Source organism: Phlebotomus papatasi, chromosome 2 (assembly GCF_024763615.1).
Source record: "Phlebotomus papatasi isolate M1 chromosome 2, Ppap_2.1, whole genome shotgun sequence".
NCBI classification, from domain to species: domain Eukaryota; kingdom Metazoa; phylum Arthropoda; class Insecta; order Diptera; family Psychodidae; genus Phlebotomus; species Phlebotomus papatasi.
Window position 1 is genome coordinate 46,586,868 of NC_077223.1, and position 21,063 is coordinate 46,607,930.

General features: G+C 32.5%; 1 protein-coding gene across 1 annotated transcript in view; it reads right to left on the reverse strand.

Annotated features, from left to right (window-relative positions):
- Positions 1 to 19,718, reverse strand: part of LOC129801330 (uncharacterized) — a 48,041-nt gene extending 28,323 nt beyond the window's left edge. The window contains exons 1-3 of the mRNA XM_055846258.1: positions 19,232 to 19,718; positions 10,767 to 10,831; positions 5,400 to 6,408 (exon numbers count right to left, since the gene is read on the reverse strand). Of these exons, the coding sequence (XP_055702233.1) occupies positions 5,400 to 6,329 (930 nt within the window). The 5' untranslated portion in view covers positions 6,330 to 6,408; positions 10,767 to 10,831; positions 19,232 to 19,718. The remainder of the gene's footprint in view (positions 1 to 5,399; positions 6,409 to 10,766; positions 10,832 to 19,231) is intronic.
- Positions 19,719 to 21,063: the final 1,345 nt, after the last annotated feature.

Sequence of the window (21,063 nt, forward strand, 5' to 3'; positions counted from 1 at the left end):
ATTGGAAGCTTCGTAAATACTAAATTTGTCCTATGTTTCTCAATAAATGTGACTCCGCAATATATTTTAGAAACTGGCCACTTTTCCATAGTTTTTAAAATATGTTTGCGATGAGTCACATATATAATGTGAAACATAGAAAATTTAGTCATTATGAAGCTTCCAATGGTGTCAAGCATAGGCACTTTCCCCTATTACAAAACTACCTTCACATAATTTACAGTAGACTCTCGCTCAATCGGCTCTTTTTAAATCGGGCGAAAAATTTTGTTGACAGTTTTCACGTTTCATTTTGAAGCAAATTTGCTCAAATTCGATGTACACTGAGAGAAATCCGAAAAAGTCAAAATAACATTCCGGAAATGTTTATTTTACCCTGCAGTATTGATCCGAAATCGGTGTAAGTATTATGCTTTTTAGGTATATTATGGGTTAATGTCTCCCTTTTTCATGTTAATTTTACCCTTAAAAAGGTGTAAAATTAACATTAAAAAATGTTGATATATTTTTACACCTAAAAAGTGTTAAAGTTATGAGGAAAAAAAGTTAATCGCACCCCCGTTTTTTCTCAGTGTAAGGCTATTTTCCCTTTAAAAATAGAAGAAACAAACCCAAGTTTAAGTATGACCCAATTCTTATTCCTTGCCCATAGGAAACAATGGTACACTTTTGAAATAGAGTTGATTTCTCCCATTTATGGATGAAACAGGAACTTATCATGATATAATTTAGCTCCACAAACCAATTGCGATACTAAATTAGATTATGATAAGGCTCAGTTTCATTGGAAAATAGGATAAAAACATTGTATCTCAAAAGTAACCCACTTCCCTCTAACATTATATACAATTAATGACTTGTTTAGAATTACTTAAAATTAAACGCGAGAAACATGAAATACAATTGATAATAATATGGGTACAATATTGTAAATTTTATGATATACTTTATTATATTTAGATAATTCTCAGACTAATCCTGTTGCTTATCAGTTAATTAACCCGGTTTTAACCCAGTTTTAACCAGACTGTTTCGTCAGATCACATTTTGCTCCGAAATATATATTTTTCTTATGAAGATTAAATCATCTTAATTTATATGCAAAGTTCAATAAAATATCCATTAGCAGAAAAAACTTAAATGACACTAGTGATGTTCTTAATATGTTTAATCATCTGAATAAGTCTGTTAAATTTTCCGTCTCCCCATTTTCAAGATAAATATCCTCATAATATAATATGGTGCGCCATCAGAAATCCACTCGGAACTTGCCATTTTGGTAGATTTTTGTTTGTTTTTCTCAGTATGCAAATAAGTTAAATCACACAAACTGAGGTGCAAATACTTTTGCTCGCACCGTCGCTATCATCGACAAGTGTTGTAGGCATTTTGAAAATTATAAATTATATTTTAAAAAATGATGATTAAGAAATGATGCCTCACAGATTTTCATTGAGATTTAGCCCAGCAGAAATTACTGGACAATCCAAAATTTGGAGTTCTTTCTCCTGGAACCACTCCACTATAAGCCTTGTTTTATGAATTCCCGTACGGGAATGTAGGCATGGTTCGCACAGAGTGAACCTTCAAACGATGCGAATTTTTTCTTTGTTTGCAAAGAGCTGACTTACCAATTCTCATCTCGTCTCATGAACTTAATAATTATTTATCTTATGGCTAAGAAATGACGAATTAGCTCTTTGCAAGCAAAGAGAAAATTCGCGTTGTTTGAAGGTTCACTCTGTGCGAACCATGCCAACATTCATCTAATATTCTGCTGGAAGATGACATTACTACTATAGACTTCGAAAAATCGTACCAGTAATATTTTCATTTGTTCGTAAAATTTTGTCATTTGTTCATAAAATTTTGCCAGACAAACAAAAATTTACGAACAAATACCAACAAATGACAAAATTTTACGAATATTTTTTGTGTGTTTACGAACATTTACGAACAAATGTTTGTAAAAGTACAAAAAATGCTTGTCAAGTGATAATGTTACGAACAATGTTTGTGAAAAAAGTCCAACATTTTACGAACTTTTTTGTGGGTTATATGATTCACGAGCATTTCGTGAGTTTGCCATAGGAATTCACAAACATTTACGAACATTTTCACAAAATATTTTTTTCTGTGTAGGACCGTCCCCGTATGAATTTACGGAATACAGTGAATTTCGCTCACTGTATTTCAGAATTTCATCTGCTGCAAAATGTTTTCCACAGTTGAAATTCTTCATGATTTAGAAAATACAAAAAAAAACCACTGGGAATTTCTTCCGAAATTTGTAGTGCTTATGATAATAAATAATTTAACTCGTAGGCAAACTTGAGATGCTCAATAACATGGATTTACTTTATGTAACATTTTAGTTCTTGCTGATCATCTTGAATCTCAAGGGGCCAACTGCCAAGAATTAATTTTGAAACAGGAAATGCCCTTAGTGTTCGAATGAATTTTCATTGCCTTCAAGAATTTTTAACTGCTCAAACTCCAAGAGGGAGCAGTTTACATAATCTTTTTAACATAGAAATCAATCATAGCACCAAGTTCAAATATTTTTTATTTTGAAAAATGCACCAGCTCATTAATTTTATTCGGAATACGAGATAAGAAAGAATTGTTAGATAGTAATACTGTTTTTGGATCTAAATAGTCCCGTAAAATCTCAATTTTCTGTATTCTAACCTTTATGGCGTTGCGATCGCTTTTTCTGAAGGCACATTTTTATACCCCTTCCCTTAACCCTTTAAGGACGATTGGGACACCGGTGTCCCATAAAGAAAATAATTTTTCCTGACTACCTAAAGTTATTTTTTTTCTTATGTTTATACGTAATTGCAAAGTAGAAGATTGATATTATAATAGATTAATATTATATAGAAGAAAGATATTTTTTGGAAGTCTCCACATATTTGCTGTATGATAAATATTTAAGCTCAAAAATGACAAATTTTTAAATTCTCATATTGAAAATTAATTTTAATTATTTTTTATACTTCCAGTTTTTTTAAACAAAACCGTTTTGGAAAAGGAAACTACAATTTGTCAGTTAAATCAGCATTTGTCGTAACTTCCTTTTGACAACTTTTCAGGAGACGAAATTTTCTGTTCAGCATTATTTTTCTTAAAAATGAGCCACGAATGCGATACTTTTGAGTCAAAATAATGAAAGTGGCACTAATAAACTGTAAGTTAACTCTAAAAAATCTTTATAAACTGATTTAAAAGCTGAAATATTGAGATATATGTTAGAAGTAACACAATAATATTTTATCGTAACTTCCATCGTTTATAAAGCCGTAACTTGCAATGTATGGAGATCTTGGAAGTTACGACAATTTTCAAAAATGCATTATATCAATTTCATTTACTCCAGTGATAATACCGTCTTTATTTATACTCTAAAGTCATTCTTAATACATTTTAAAATGAATAAAAATATAGACATAGCTTTGGTGCCCTATTTCGGCCACCTTCATTCTCATAGTTCCTTGCCCTTCGGGAATTCTTCCAATATCTTTTTTACGTCATCTCGTTTGTCGAAGCTACATTTTTTGTTATTCTTTTGAATTGTATAATCTCTAGAGTACGTAAAATCTAAAAATTCATGGATATTCGAGGAACAAAAAAGGTGGCCGAAATTGCAAGCTGGCCGGAATTTGGCATACTTATGCCCTAGACACACTTACGACTTAATCCGAGAGACGACTTAGCGGAAAATGATGGAAATGTTGTTTAACCATTATTTCTAATATAACCACGCTAAGCCGTCTCTCGGCTAATCCTCAGGTCTTTCAAGGCCCTTACTGTACTCAGCATGTAAAATTTACACTTGAAATCGCTCTCCTGCAAAGTTGGGCATTCGTGACTTATTCGTTTATTATTCTGAGCCGTCGATATAATTTCATCCCCTTCAGGATTTTTAACATTCTGGATTTTGGTTTTCGGTATTTTGGCAACTTATATAATGCGATAGACGTGAATAGGTTAAGGGCAGAATCACATTGACAATAAAATGATCGCCGTAGCCTCACCCCCCATAGCAAAATTCCGCGGAAATTCCAGGGAAAACTTGCGTCCCAATTGCAAAATTCGCCGGAATTTGACGGAAAAATTCCACTAAGTTTTCCTATGGAATTTGGAACCGGTAATTCCATTGGAATCTTAGCTCTCCATGGAATTTCAAATACGAACCACTGGAATTTCGACGTTAAATTCCGCGGAGTTCCGTAGAAGATTTATATGGAAAGTCACATGTGAAACGTCCGCGGGATAAGCTGGAAAAATCGTATGGAAATTTCCACTATCTTTCCATAGGGTTTTATATGGTTTTTTCCACATTTTTTCTCGAATGTCAAACAAATAAAATGGTGTTGTGACAACGTGGATAATTTATTTCCAAACCTTCCGCCAAACATTTTTAGTGACTCCTGCGACGAATTATAATATAATTAATTAGGCGACACTGCGTTTCGTGTAGATAATAGTGAAGTGATTACATTAAATAGGCCGCCAACCTAAAATAATACTGTTTTTATGTCATTTAATATATATTTTAGGAAAAATTATTTTTTTATAAAATATTTTTTTATTGCTCAAAGTGTTAATTCGTTATTGCTGGTTTAGTAAAACATATTACAATCCTCGTAATCTTTGCTATTTCTTTAATATTCGGAAGGAAAATCACGAGGTGCATGTGACAGCTTCATTTTTTCTCCATTTTATTTTGGTGGAAAAATCCACATAAATTCCACGAGCATTTCCATGGATGTATTCTATATAAAAAATCCAGCATAAAGCCATTAATTTTCCTTGGAACGTATTATGGAAAATTCCTATGGAATTTTTTAAGGAAAATAGTGGAAAAATCACAAGGAATTTTTCGCTTGTTATTCCTATTCCGCTTTCTTTTGCTATGGGGCCGTATTTCTTTATTTTACGCATTTTCATTGCAATTCTTGCGTAAATTTTTCATTACCGTATTACCTTATCTCATTCTTGATGGCACTAGATAAATATAATGTAAGAAAAGTGCCACCGAGTATGCGATGAGGTAATACGGTAATCGAGAATTTGCGTAAGAATTGCATTGAAACATAAATTAACGAAATACAGTGAGCATTTTACTGTCAATGTGTTTCTGCCCTAAATTTTTTAATTTAGTATTTAATTGACGGAACAAAAACCTTTTAAAAAATCACCTCTTATCCTTCTGAGAAGCTAGAATTAAAATTTGTGCAGGATTGGATTTTTTATAAAAGGATTCGATGCACCGATTCAAGCATCCCCCATTTTGAGAATGTCTTGCTAAAATAAACCGATTCGATGCCAAGAGATGCAAGCGACGATATATATTATATCCAAATAAGATAGAATAGAATAAGCAGACTTACCCGCTCAAGCAACGCAGTCGAATCACGCGTCTCACTATTAATATGTTGACGATGTGCCGCCAGATTGTGATGCAGAAAACTCTCTTTCACTTCCTGTTCAGTGTCCTCGAAAAGAGTATCATAGCTTTTTGTGGGTGCGTACCACGAATGTCTACTGTGTTGCTTTTGTTCACTACTATTCCCATCGGAAAATAAATGAAGTTGCAAACTACGACGATTTTCCTGATGAAGTTTACGACTTGTTGTCTGGATCTTCTGGCGAAATTGCACAATTTCCTCCTGGAGATCCTCAAAAGATCCAACAGAAGATTGTTCAGATAAATCTTCTGTGGTGTAGTCTTGGGTGATGTCTTCAGTGCAATTGAGCAGAGGTTTCTCTGCCTCTCTATTGACACTGTTATTTACTAAATACAGTTGCTTCTTAGCTATGGAGACGTCGCTGAAGCAGTTGATGCCCTTCTTGCTAAATATAGACCGTGGAAAAGCAATGTCCTGAGCATTATTCGATAAATCACTGCTATTGCTGCCACTGAGCGCGTGTGGCCAATTTGTGGAAAAGCTGCTGGGTGCAAAAAGCGTGCTGGTCGTCTCCTCGCATGAGCTCTTCATGCAGTTTTCACCAATAATATCAAATGTATCGTCGCCACCGTCTTCGGCAGCCGAAAAAAAATGTTCCTCAGTTCCTTGCACTTTCTTCGACAGTGATGTCTCTTTCACACACTTCCTCCTCTCACTCACCCACTTATCACTGTGTCCACCACCAAAAAATATACTCAAATTGTCCTCAGCATCAAATTTACCACCATCGTACGATTCTCTCTTATCTACCACATCACTCTCCACTTGCACATCATACAACTGCCCGGAAAATTCCGGCGGTGCCGTTCGCAGGGGCAGCATTTTCTCCATCAAGGCTATCGGCTTCAGCATTCACTGTCGCTGAAGTGGCAGCTAAACTAGTGTGAATGAGGGCCACGCAGTCGCGAAAAATTACTTCTTCTTTGGATGCCTGAAAATGAATTAAAGAAGAACAAAAAAAAATACAAACCAGTGAAGAAATAACAACAATCGCAATGAAATTACTTGGACAGGTCATAAAGTTGTCTCTCAAATTATCAACTTATTTTTAGGATGTAACAACAACACTTGGTATATATATGTACTCTTAAATGGAAAATAAAAAAAAGACATTTTAAAGTAATAACAACAATGGAATGGCAACAGTATTCAAATTTAATTCATACAGTGAGAGAGAAAAATAACAGAGCACACAAGTAAAATATGGAATATACTATAAGTCTTTTAAATGAATCAAACACCTGCCGTTTAAATTGATTATTCCATTTAATAAAAGCCTATTCCAAAATAGAACATAAACTAATCAATTAAAGGATGGACATATTTTTATCATTTAAATCAAAACTAAAAGACAGTTTTAATTGTCTAAAATCAAAAGGAAAATAAAGTAAAATACCTCGTCGATTATGAGTTATATTAGGGGAGATTGGAGCAATTTCAGATATGCACGACTTTAGAAAATATAAAATTTTTGGATAATAAATTACTGCATGGACAATATGGTGTATATTTTCTAATAGCCAATATTCAAGAAAAACGATAATTTATCGATATTAACGAATCGGTAATAGGGTGGAATCACTACTTCTCGCCAGTGCCCCACTTTTCGCCACTTATATTGAAATCGCTATTTTTCGCGGTTTATGAAATAAATGAGCCGCAAGGTTCTTTGTATTTTTACTGCTGCTACGTATAGAGTCGAAAAATAATAATTATTCGTTTTGGATTTACGATTTTGAGCATTTTTTAGAGTAATATTTTTAGCAAGTGCATCGAATCCAATATTTCTTACCAAAAATACTAAGTGTCATCAAATTTTCATGAAGCAAAAAATACCTTTTTGGATCAATAATTTGTCCATTGAACATTTAATTACACTTGTGGAATACATAAAAATTGTATTTAGTTAATTAATATTTCATTTTATATTATTTTTATATAACAATGAGACATGGCGAAAAGTGGTAATATTTTGGAATGATTTTACCACCTGTCGCCATCTCTTTTCAATAGGCGAAGCTAACTTCACTTCACAGATTGTCAATTGTCAAATTTGCATTGTTTACTTTCTGCAATAGACCTATAATTTGATTTTTCAAACAAAAGTGAAGAAAAATCGTTTAAAGTGAGTAATAATAATGTGATTATGAGGAAAAAGAAATGCTGAATGTATTCTTTTTATAACATTGCCTAAAATAATCGCGTTTGGACTTTTTCAAGTGGGTGGCGAGAAGTGGTTACAAAACGGGCAAAAAGTGGTGAAAAATGGCGACGAAGTGGTTATTTTTGCATTGTTAATAAGAAATAGTTTTTTAAGAAAATATGGGCGAAATGTTTCACTAAACACGCTTTCTTACACTGAACATTTCCATCAACTGTCGGTGTTCAAAAATTAGTCGAATGATCTTTGTCACAAAGTCGTTTCCAATAATTTCTATACAAGGAGGAAACCCTTTACAAAATATCTCGGTTTGTGAGAATATAAAGAAAGAGGACGTAAAGTCAAATTCGCGATCAAAGTCTTCCTAAGTACATTTAGAAGCCTTGTTCAGTATTTCGAAATTGATTGTAATAGTTTTATCATTTTTTTTTTGCAAGAAATCCAGGTGCATTCCATTTTGGGAGTTTCCAAAGTAAAAAGCTAACTGATAATGATAACTCCTCAACCGATTCGGACAAAAATTATTTTCACTTAAAAAGTATAAAAATCCTTAAAGTTTCTTTTAAAAAATATAGACTTTTTTGCAAGCTTTGCCTTTCTCCATACTTCATATCTCAAAAATGAAGCCCTCGATTCTTTTTCAAGGACTATGTTAATTTTTTTACAACTTCTTCATTTTAAGTGCACATATCGTCCATATGTGAAAATATTGGATCATTCCTTCTAATGTGCTTTTCAAGGTTATATGTAAAACCCCATCCGCAGAACGCATTTATTAATGAACTGAAGCAAGACTGGATTCATTAAAAACATCTTTGACTTTTGCCTAATATCGGACCGAATAAAAAAATTGTTGTCGACCAATTATAAAATCGTTTTTTAACCGAAAAATCAACAAAGATCAGCAATGACTAAATTCTACATATAAATATTATATTAGAACCGAAATTTAGTCATAAAATCGATATCCCGCGTTTGAAAATTCTGCGAAGCATTTTTCAGTTACCCACTGTAATTTGTAAAATATTGTAAAAAATGTGGTTATTAAAACATTTAAAAAAAAAGCATATAAAATATAAAAGAGAATTACATAATTTATCTGCCTTATATTTTTTGTATATAAAATGTTTATTATTGCATTTACTCTCGTTTAATAGTTTTATTTAAATAAAATTTTGCAATAATTTTCTAGAATTTTCAAAAAAAAAATTATTGAAGCTTTTACCTCACTTATCGCCATAAAGTGAATGAAGTAAAACAAACATACTTTTATTAAAACACAGAAATCAAAAGCGGAACGCTTAATAAACATTTTCAAACACAATAGTATAGGGGAAATGCTCATAATTTTGTCCAGTTTCTTATTTTGGACACTTTGAGGATAACATTGGACACTAAAAATAAATTGATTAAAATTATGGATTTTTATTCCAATATTTGATGAATAATGAATTCTATCTAAATATTTGTTCTTTTTGGAAGATCTTAACACTAAATACGTTAAAATTTGAATATGATTTGAGTTGAAATTGCTTTGTTGAAAATTCAGTGTGAGCAATAGCTTACGAGAAATATGACAGAACTTCGTGGCTTACTTCAGTCTTATTTAGTTTTGGTGAAGTACTAACAAAGTTTGTTCGCTGTTTTTGAGTGATATTATTGATTATTCATTGAATATTGTGTTGATTCACGTTACTGATGATTTGTATATTTGACCTGAAGTGAGATTTGCCTTGTGAATTATATTTTTCGTGTGAAAAATGGGAAATTTTTTAAGACATTCACCAGTGAGGTGATGATTCTTATTTTGGACAGGTGTTTTCCTCACAAAATTTCGTGAAGTTTTAGCTTTTGTGATGACTAGGTTGGACAAATGCCTGGAGAAACAAAGGAGCATCATCTCTACGAAAGAGATGTAGCGAGAAATGCCTTGAAAGGCTCCCGGAAAGGTCAGGGAATGAGCGAATCCGCACGTACTTGGAGTACCGAAGTCAACTCACTTTAATGAATGATATGGAAAGTTTCCGGGCTTCTTGTGACATTCTACGTTTCCCTTACATGAACAGGAAGAGGACTTGGTAAGATTGGTTCATCAAATGAAGAACAATGGGCATCCTATTGAGGCGGATTAGCTGTCCAAATTTACAGCCAAGTTGGACAAATTAATAAACAAGTTGTCCAAAATAAGAGCCAAGGTCACCTCTACTTATCAATTCATTTTTAAACGTATTAAAACTAATTTTAATAAAAATAAGACGATAAATAGCTTGCTAAGTTTCTAAACAACCCTTCTGAAAAGAGAGTAACAAGAAATGTCAATTAGTATAGAAAATATCGCACTTCAAACTTGGAACTTCGATGCTTATAAGCAGACTGTCCAAAATTATAAGCACTTCCCCTAGTGATAAAAATTTCTGATAGGATTTGACTTGCAATAATCATAAATGATTAATTTTCGCTATCGATAAGAATGAAATAAGAAATCAAACTAATTGACCTATTTTTTTTCTATTTTAATCTACTGGAATAATTACACAGCTCTGAAGAAGGTTTAATGCAGATTCTTATGGAATCAGGTTTCATCTTTTACTAGAAATTAGAACATTTTGCTTAACTCACTTTTACAAATTTTAAGATTAAAAAAATTGTTATCAATCGTACCAAAAATATTTGTGGTACGTGTACTTAATAGTATGTTTTAAATTATGACTTTAAATTATGTGTCTCTTCCATTTTTCAACTCACTGTATGATTTAATAAATATCAAAACCATACCAAGCATGGAATGGTACAACATAATTTGCAAGAAAAAGGTAAGAAGAAGTGAATGCAAATTTGGTTAATTAAAAGTTAAATATTGTGGTTAGTTGTTTCATAGGATAAGAATCTCCCTCAGTGTGTGTTATTATTTATTTTTTTACTCTCTCAACCACCAACATTAACATTGAACACTTTCTGGCTAAATAATATCATAAACATTTACTCCTTAGTCTTAAAATAGAGATATACAAAAGCAACTGAAAATGCCACAGTGTCTGCTCATTGTCTCAATATCTGTGAGTTTAATTCAATTCTAAGACATTCTATAGAGTTATATATATTTTTTTTTACATATATATTTTATTTACCATTTTTCCTCAATTATCTCCAAATTGTTGTATGTGAAGTTTCGCTCTGCGTGAGTTTTCCGGATCTGCAAGGAAAGAGTTTTTGTTGTCAGAAAAAAGCCTTATAAAAAAAATTGTAGAGAACAGTGAAAAAGGAAAAACGTAAATTTGAAAATAAATTTCGTTTGATGAATTGTGTATATTCGCTTTTTTTATATGGGTTGACTAACATTTCAAATACCTCAACACATGGTTTTAAACGACCAATTAAATAGACCAATAGACATTTTATGGACACTTTGGTAGAAAAAAAAACACTTGCCATTAAAACTTCACATTTTTCAACGTGCTACACAAGGTCAATTATTCAAGTCCAAATAGTAATTTGTAAAGAAAAGTTCTAAAATACTTTATAGCCAAAACTTGTCCATAGAAGAAATAAAACATACGAAAAACTTGTATAATAAATAATTTTTCCGTATTAAATCACAATACATATAGGATATCCGTAATCTCAATTGTTTTTATTAGATGTGATTTTAATTTAAGATATCCGAAATCTCAGTAAAATCTATATAAAAAAAGCTATAGAGTTCTTATGAAAGTGAGAGAAAATGGACTTTGAAGTACATTTCAATCTATCAATCACGCTACATGAGTAAGACGGTTTTGGACTATTGGTTTTAACTAAAAACATTTCAGGTTTGATTTCATTAGCCTTTTGTGACTCATTTCGTTGTCGGATGGAAAATTCGAAGATAAAAAATATTTTTGTAGTAAAAATAAAACAACTCAATAGACTAACTAAAACTCGTAAGACTAGTATCGCACCATCACAAAGCGTAGTATTTTAGGTAAGATCTTTAATAAATTTTTATTCAACCTACACACAACTACATACGAATTTTAAATATTAAATATATCACCAACGTTGTGTACTTTTTAAATTCACATTACACGTGACGTACATGTAGGAGAGATCCTGCATGTTTGAAACACTTTTATGTTTTGACTTTAGCATTATTTTCAAAACTCGGGGAATTATCTTAAAATTTTGTATAACAATTAGTTGTACTAACTAATTAGACAATGTATTGAAATAACTTGATTTGTGTTTTTGTCACATGAGTTTAAATAATCAAAGAATAATCAATCGGGTCTCAAACTATGCGCGTCTGAAACATGCAGGACTTCTCCTACTTAACAACAACATCATTTACGAAGAGTATCATAGCTTCTATATGGATCAAATTTTGAAAATTCTCCCCTCAATAGCATTTTATGTAGGTAATAGGGGAGACTGGGGCAAAAAGTCACAAATCTAAAAAATTAAAATTCAATATCTTCCAAGGTAAAAAAGATAGCGGCTCATTTTTTTTAGATAGCCTCCATAGACCTTCTTCAATATCGAAAGTTTCTTAGAATTCGAACAAGGAATTTAGAAAATAAAAAATATCGAAATTCTTTAGCTCTATTTTTGAAATATTTTCCTTGCAGAAGATAACAATTATTACCTACTTATTTTCCAAAATTTATGTATACTAAATAATTTGGATTTTCTGAACATGAATCCGCTATCTATTTTAGAATTTCACAAAAGTTCTTTTCTCCAGAAATCCTTTTATTAAAAATGGCCACTTAGGGTAAAAAGTAACAAAAGGTATAGAGCAAAAAGTAACAAAAAAGCGAAGCAATTTCTGATGTCTCACGGCGAAAAGAAACGCCATTATCGTGTCTCGCCGCTTGTTGTTTGGATTGGTCAAACGATTTGCAGTCTATTGTGTGTTTTTTCTAAAATAGCTTGAAAAGCGCTTTTCTCGTTTTCTCACTTTTCTCGCAGAAAAAACGGTGTTTTACAAAGGTGTAGATGAATAAATTTTCTATGAAAATATGTCCTCTAGATATTTTTTCAAATTTACGGAAGCCCGTAATGAAAGCGAATCAAAATATGATAATATACCCAATGTCTGGTACTATTTGCCCCAGCATTTTTGAGAATAGTCACAAAATTATCTTTTAAAAATTGGCTCGATAAACGTATTTCCTTACAAAATAGAGGAAAATTACTTTCACAAAGTTGTAGAGCGGTAAATTTCCTATAAAACTGCACTAATTAGAAATTTTTGAAGCGCTCGAGTAGCTTGTAAAAAAAATAAAATATCCGTTTTGTGACTTTTTGCCCCAGTCTCCTCTACTCTTAAGATTTGTTTTCCCAATATCTCCAATATATCATAGAACCAAGGTATTGGATATTTCTATTCTAATTAAATTTCAACTGAAAACGTTTTACAACTGTGCCAAAATTTTATGATTTTTTTTATATCTAACTAATATAATATTTGTTGGTTTAAAAAATTACTTTATTTACTTAGTTCTCAACTGAAACGTCTGGAATTTATTAGAAAAATATTTTTAAGGGAAACTTTGGAACCACTCAATGGGTCAAGTGGTAGAGCACTCTCTCTATGATGCAAGTGTCCCGGGTTCGAATCCCTTTAGATCACCAGGAATTTTTCTGGCGTTAAAGGTGTTCGAATTGCATTCAGGGAGCTTCACTGCACTTGATTTCACGTGGCATGGGACTGACAATCTCATCCCATGCAAGAAAAAAAATAATAATGGATGTTCCGAACTCCCCTTGCAGGAAGGCCAAAGTTCTTCTATGGAATGTTGCCACAATTATTATTGTTATTTGGAACCACCGAACATGAGGTAGCACCGAACACTAATTTACAATAACTAATTTTCAATTAGATATTACACTTAAGTGGACGAGTCCTGTATGAACTCACAGATACTATAGAGATGCTTGTCCACTGAAGAAATGATCGTCATAGTCCAAAAGTAGTTTAGAAGTAATCAGTATTCGTTGTTACCCCATATTCGGTGATTCCCCAGTTTCCCCTACTCATACTACTAGTCAAATCACTCTAAAAGCCCTGTTGAAATCTTTATAAGTGGGATAATACACTCGTAATGCGTAAAAAAAATCATGTATCAGTTGAATTTTAGGAATAAAGAATCTTATCAAGATATTTTAATCAATTAAACCATCGGATTATTTTCTTTCAATTCAGAGTTTTGCTTTTAAAGTATCACATCTACTATAAGCTTATCAGATCTTATCATTTGTTTTTATGTCTATGGGGAAACTATGAAAATTTGAGAATATATAAAAACTTTTAAAGCTTATGAAAATAAACTTTTGTCATATCTTTTCTTGACAAGAAATATTTATGCTGTACGGATACCATTAAAAATGAGACCATTCCACTCTTATCTGTTTCCTTAACCATGTTAATCCTATTTGAGATGGTAACGTATAGAAGTTTGATAAAGTTTGTATCAAATAATCTCTAAATTGGACGCTTTTTTTTAAACCAGGAAAAACCGTATCTATATCATATTTCAATTATCCTTTAGCAATTCAAACTTTAACAAAGAAAGGAACACGTACAAAATTCTTAGATATTCCCATTCCTACACTGAATCACAATTTGCAAATTTGACTATATAAATCAATTTTTGGATCATTGACGTGATCTTCATGTATTCTGCGTCGTAATTTTTAATATCGTCTTTATTAGTATTTTGTGTTATAGCAAAAACAACCCCAAGGATTTTATTTCAATTTATGAATGTGTAATAAAGACTATACGCATATGTTAATAAACTTAACCCTTCATTTTTCTTTATAAATTCAGATTCAAGAACAAATATGTCTTTGATCAATTCTAACAAAAATATGATTTGATTGAAAATTTATCATTTGTCTTTTAATTCGCAGAGATATTTACATTATTGAGTCATTTTACACTATTTTAGAGTCTAAAAGAAAAGTACATAAAAATAAAAAAAATGTTTAAGATATAAATAATATATTTCTTGTATAACAATACTTGTTTTTAAGAATTACTAAGAATTACTAGTCATGTTTGTTACTTTTACAGTTATTTTTTTATTTACTTAAACCTATAAATTCTTGGTCATTTAATAAACTAAAAAAGTTTCATAAAACCTTATGGTTTTGTGTCAAAGCTTCAAAAAATCTGATTTATTACAGTGTTGAAATTCAGATTTACATTCCGGAGCTCTAATTTAAAAATAGGCGTTTACAATATTAAAGAATTTACATTGTGTGTTATTAATACTACCGAAATTCATATTAAAATAGGCTTGATTAACATTTCCCGATAATCATTATATTAGCCATCAGCTACTAATTGGTTTTGGGCCGTTTAAACTTATACAGGCTTCAGACTTAAGGCTTACCCATACGACCTTTTGTCTCTTCTCTAATTTCTTATCAGTCGAGATTTGTTGGAAAATTTCGGGTTAGGATTAAATTATTAAAAGTATATAATCTATTAGATTTTGAAAAACTAATAAAATTGGTAGCTATTTAGGATTTGGAACCTTCGATAGGGTAAGACCGGCTTCATATCTAAGGTTTAGCCCAGTTCCGGATGATCTCGAAATTCAATATAGCAATCAATTTTATTGCTTTTTCAAAATTTAATGGATCACTCGTCTATGTTGTCTACTCTTAAGTGATAATTTTCCAAAAAATCTTGATTGATAAGAAATTAGAGTAGTTAAGCCATATGGATAAGCCTTAGGTCTGAAGCCCGTATAAGATGGGTTAATTTGGAATAATGTCTATTTTGGAATTTCAAGATTTTCTCATTGTTTCAGATAGTCAAAAAGAAAAAGTAAACCACAAAGAAGTACAAAACTTTACTTTCAAGGGTACTTTTTCATTGTTTTCTCCTTTTGTTATCTAAAACTACTAGGAACCTTTAGTCTTTCTAAACCTTTAGTCTGAAGAACAGTTTACTGTCCATATACGGTCTTAAGACTACAGGTTTAGACCAATTTCTCAGTTGCAGTTTTTTAGCTGAGATTCTTTATAGCTTTTGTAAAGGCGAAATTCGCCCTTATCAGATCTGTAGGGGAATTCTGTAATTTTCGTGGCATTGTCACGCGTGAGTTCGAAACCTGACAATGCCATTAGAGCTTTTTTTGTTATATCATATGAGTTTGAGAAAGCAATTCATTGAATTTTTAATGAAATCCCTTTACTTGATGATTTTATGAAAATACAGTACGTCTTGTTTGATTTGTTTAACAAAATTCATTGTCATTTGAATTGCCAGAAATCTCAAATATATGACTTCTGACAATGCCACGTGAGCTGAAATGGCAATCTCACGGCTACAGAATCGCATTTTCGAAAAAGCTCTCCTAAGATTCGAACCCAATTTGCCATATGGCATTGCCATAGCATTACAGAATTCCCCTCCTGGCCCAAATTGGTCCGATATATTGGTCCCTGGAAAAAAATGGAGACAAATATCGACAAGCGGTTTTTGGTAAATTTTCAATGTCGATAAACGCTTACAAGTTGATTATGTCGGACTGTTTTTTCGGTGTATATGAAGTGATTTCGGGGAGGACATTTTGATGATAGGTCGCACCTTTTCCCAATTCACTTTAGTGTACTGTGACCTGACCCTTCCCGTATAAAAATTAAGCGAACTCTGACCTCATATTTTCAATTCATTTGAAATAGAGAATACCAAGTGATAATGAGTTGATTACCGATTTCATGTCTCTTTGCATCAAAATAATTATGCAAGTAAGTATGAGTTGCATTGTGAAAAATAATTCTAACAAACATAAATAACATACGTTTGATTTCACGAAATTTCCTGATCTAAAAGGTCAGCTGGAAGCGCAAAAAAGTAATTTAATTGCATTGAATAGGGCAGACTGGGGCAAAAAGTCACAAATCGAAAAATTCAAAATTCAATATCTTCCAAGATAAAGAAGATAGCGGCTCAAATTTTTTTCTATAGATAACCTCCATAGATCTTCTTCAATGTCGTAAGTTTCTTAGAATTCGAACAAGGAATTTAGAAAATAAAAAATATTGAATTTTTAGCCCTGTTTTTGAAATATTTCCCTTGCAGAAGATAACAATTATTACCTACTTATTTTCCAAAATTGATGCACTGGTGAATATTTTCTAAATAATTTGGATTTTTTGAATACGAATCCGCTATCTATTTTAGAATTTCACAAAAGTTCTTTTCTCCAGAAATCCTTTTATTAAAAATGGTCACTTGGGGTAAAAAGTAACAAAAGGTATAGAGCAAAAAGTAACAAAAAAGCGAAGTAATTTCTGATGTCTCACGGCGAAAAGAAACGTCATTATCATGTCTCGCCGCGTATTGTTTGCATTGGTCAAACGATTTGCAGTCTATTGTGTGTTTTTTCTAAAATAGCTTGAAAAGCGCTTTTCTCGTTTTCTCACTTTCTCGCAGAGAAAACGGTGTTTTACAAAGGTGTAGATGAATAAATTTTCTATGAAAATATGTCCTCTAGGTATTTTTTCAAATTTACGGAAGCCCGTAATGAAGCGAATCAAAATATAATAATACCCAATGTCTGGTACTATTTGCCCCAGCATTTTTGAGAATAGTCACAAAATTTCCTTTTAGAAATTGGCTCGATAAACGTATTTCCTTACAAAATAGAGGAAAATTACTTTCACAAAGTTGTAGAGCAGTAAATTTCCTATAAAACTGCGCTAATTATAAATTTTTGAAGCGCTCGAGTAGCTTGTAAAAAAATAAAATATCCGTTTTGTGACTTTTTGCCCCAGTCACCCCTATCTAATAATTTATCAAATTCACTTTTTTTTAAGTAGGGGGAAGTGGGACACCTTTGAAAGTGGGGCACCTTTGAAATTGCGATTTTTCTCCTATATTTAAATGGAATTGAGCCATATAATAATGTAATTTAGCTGCACAAACAGATTGAGAAGCTAAATAACATTATGTTATGGCTCAGTTCTATTTAAACGTAGGAGAAAAATCTCAATTTCAAAGCTACCGCACATTCAAAGGTGCTCCACTTCCCCCTACATCAAAATCTCAAGATCGCAGAAAAATCGTGTTGGTCTCCTGTAATTAACAATGAGCGATATATTCTAGTGAGGAAATTGATTTTTAAACTTTGTTATCACGAAAGCTGCTATGAATTATGAAATGCTAAATTATATTAACTGATAACTAAAAAGTCAAGTGAAATTGTAAACAATCATTAGGAAATTATTGCAATCTTTATAAGAATGTCAAGTGCAAATTTAATGTGATTTCATTTATTTATGTTTAGAAAGTAGCACATAGAAAATTATTCTTGAGAAATTCTGTACTTAATAATTTATCTTCTACACTAAGTAGTATACACAGATTCACTATTGTCTCATAAAGTGTTAATTGAATTATCATTACTTAAATATCTGATTTTTCTCCGGATTCACCGTCGCAGTTTTATCCATTTCACGACACAGAATTCAGAAAGAATTATATCTTAGATTAGAACATTACACAGAGATCTGTGAGTTGCTGAGGAGATATGTATTTTCCGAGTGTTTGAGCACTCAGCACTGAATTATTCCACCCAAATCCGAGTTTTTCGACTGCTGCGTGTGAAGAATGAGTCAATTCGAGCGTCACGAGCAAACTTATAGAAGTCTCATGATGCTTTTCATAAGAACTATATATTGTCTTACGGTGCTCTACAAGACGCTGTTTTTTGCTACTTCAGTCGTTAATTCCTTCTTGTCTGTTATCAGCCTTCTGCTGTATTTACATTTCGTATTATGCCACAGCCTCTTTTGAACAATTATCACTGTTTCGCGAAATTTGGAAGGTTTTCTTCTGGTTCTATGTTATGCATGATAAAAAAAAGAAGTTCTTCTATCTCTCCAAACTTAATAAGAAATTGTTTAGAGACGATCGATTGAGCTGAGTGTGTGTATTGGAGGGGAAATATCAAAATGGTTTTTGTATTGGAATGACCTTGGCATTACGATAAATAATAAGTGTATTACATGTACAATAATTAGAAAAAAAACTATTAAAATAGTGTCTCTTCGACTAATTTGTTTCTTACTTGCTTCTATTACATTTTGAGAAATTTCTTGTTTTTCAAACCGAGAGCAAGAGGAGTCCGGCACTCTTTAGAATTGCAAAAGTTTATACATTTTTTCGAATTAAAGCCTTCGTCCAAGAAAATTGTAATTCAGTGGAGGAGACAGAAAATAAACAACAAATGTCACACAAATGCTGCTGAAATTAAAATGCAAAAACCGTGAACAACTTATTAATAAATTAATTTTTTTTGTGTTTGAACGGAGCGAGAAAAAGGGGAAAATCTGAAAGTTTCAAGTACAATCATCCAAGTTAATTAAATATCGCTGGATAAGACAACAACAAAAAATTGAGTGAAGCAGAATATCTAATTATGCTAATAATATTTACGAAATATTTGAAAATTAGAAACGAGACAAAAAAAAAACAAAAAACAATACTTTTCTCTCTGGGCAAATTATCTCACCGTGAGATTCGTGTCTTTGGAATCATGCAAATTTTCTTGTGGGAAGCTTCAAGAAAAGGAACTCAAAAGATAAAATTCACCTGGCAAAAAAAGGTATCAAGGTGTGAAAAAAAAAAGATGCAAGCGAGATGGCTGGATGTGGATGTCTCTGTCTGGCAGTCTCCAAAGAAGCAAAAATCTTTTTTCTTCTGGTCAATATCTTCCCGCACGATTTCAACACAGCAATAGCACGTAAAAGTTTTCTATCTTGGCACAAGTTTCAATGCAAAACACAGTGATTTCGCTTCAGACACCGAAGATGACATCAAAAATCAACACAAATTTTTCTACAATGAATTCTGTTTTCACTTTGTGCAAAAAAAAAACAATTTCCCTGCCTTCTGGCCACAAATACCACACCCTTGAGCACTAATTTTCACGTTGCACACACCAAAGATCACAAGGGAAGTCACTTTAATTGAAAACACCTGTGCTAAACTCTTGGAAAAGTGGAATAATTGGGAAAAAGTCTGCAGCAAATATTTTGTCTGACACAATTGCTAAACGCCATCTTGGAAATTAAGTAAAAAAAAAATACTCACCTTCGCTGCTCTCTCTCTCACTCTCTCGCCGACTTCATGTCGCGCTCTCTCAGCGAAAAATCGCTGAGATGCAAGTCTGAAGTTGGCGCGCAAATTCATATTTCAACGGTTCTTTTTTGGGAAACACAAGGGGGAGATATATAAAAGAGGAAATGTGTACACCACTTCCAAACACTTCCACAATTTGTATGGAAGAGCCCTTTACACTTCCAGCATTTCAGAAAACTCCCGAAAATGCTGCAATACTTCCAGAACTTCTTGCACTTCCATGCACTTCTCATACTTAGGAATCAATGACTTATTTAGTAATTATGAAAAATTCAATTAGGAAAACGATATTTTAATATTAGGGTAAAGTCAGTACTTTTTCGCCACTAAGCACTTTTTCGCCACATAAATTAAAAGCCAGCGATAAGCCTAGATCAGCTTATAGAGGTGTGATTCCTTCGTTGCAAATTCGGATTGTGGCAAACTCGAACGATATTTATACATAAAATTGTATGAGAAATGCATAAAAGTATCTGAAGATCTATAAATTCTGGGTGAGATGGCAATAACTTGGTGGTAAGAGAATATGGGATAGATAGATCGCGAAAATTCGCGAAAAATTACGCGACCCGCGAAATTCCGCGAAAAATTACGCGACCCGCGAAATTCCGCGAAAAATTACGCGACCCGCGAAAATCCGCGAAAAAAAAATTCGCGCCTCGCGAAGATCCGCGAAAGACATCGCGGATCGTGAATTATATATGCCACCTTACAAATCTTCGAATATAGAGAGAGAAAGGGAGAGTGAGACGTGCTATATATATATATATATATATATGGGGAAAGCTTGTTCGACGCCGCTTCTCCCGCTTTTTTTTCCGCCTGACGCTAATAGCAAATTTTCTTAAAATTGAAATCTTCAAAATGAAATATCTCGAGAACCGCTACACGAATGTCCTTAATTTTTTTTTAAATTGGTCTAAATTTTCTGGGCTGCAACATAAACATAAAAAATTCAAAATTGCATAATAGGATTTCGAGATAAACAACAAAACGTGATTTTTAACCGATTTAGAACCGGTTTTTCAAAAAACTAATAGGACAGAAATCATCGTACGCGCGCGTAGATATATTAAAAAAAAAATTATGAAGATATCTCTATCCAATCCAGAGATATTGCGTACTACGGACGGCCGGACGGCCGGCCGGACGGCAGCCCGACCCGAAATTGCCGGCTTATGATTCTCGGAATCAGGGATGTTCAAAACATATACCCTGTGAATTTGAGCTCGATCGGAGCACTTTTAGAAAATCCGAGGATTACAATAGGTGTGATTAGAAGG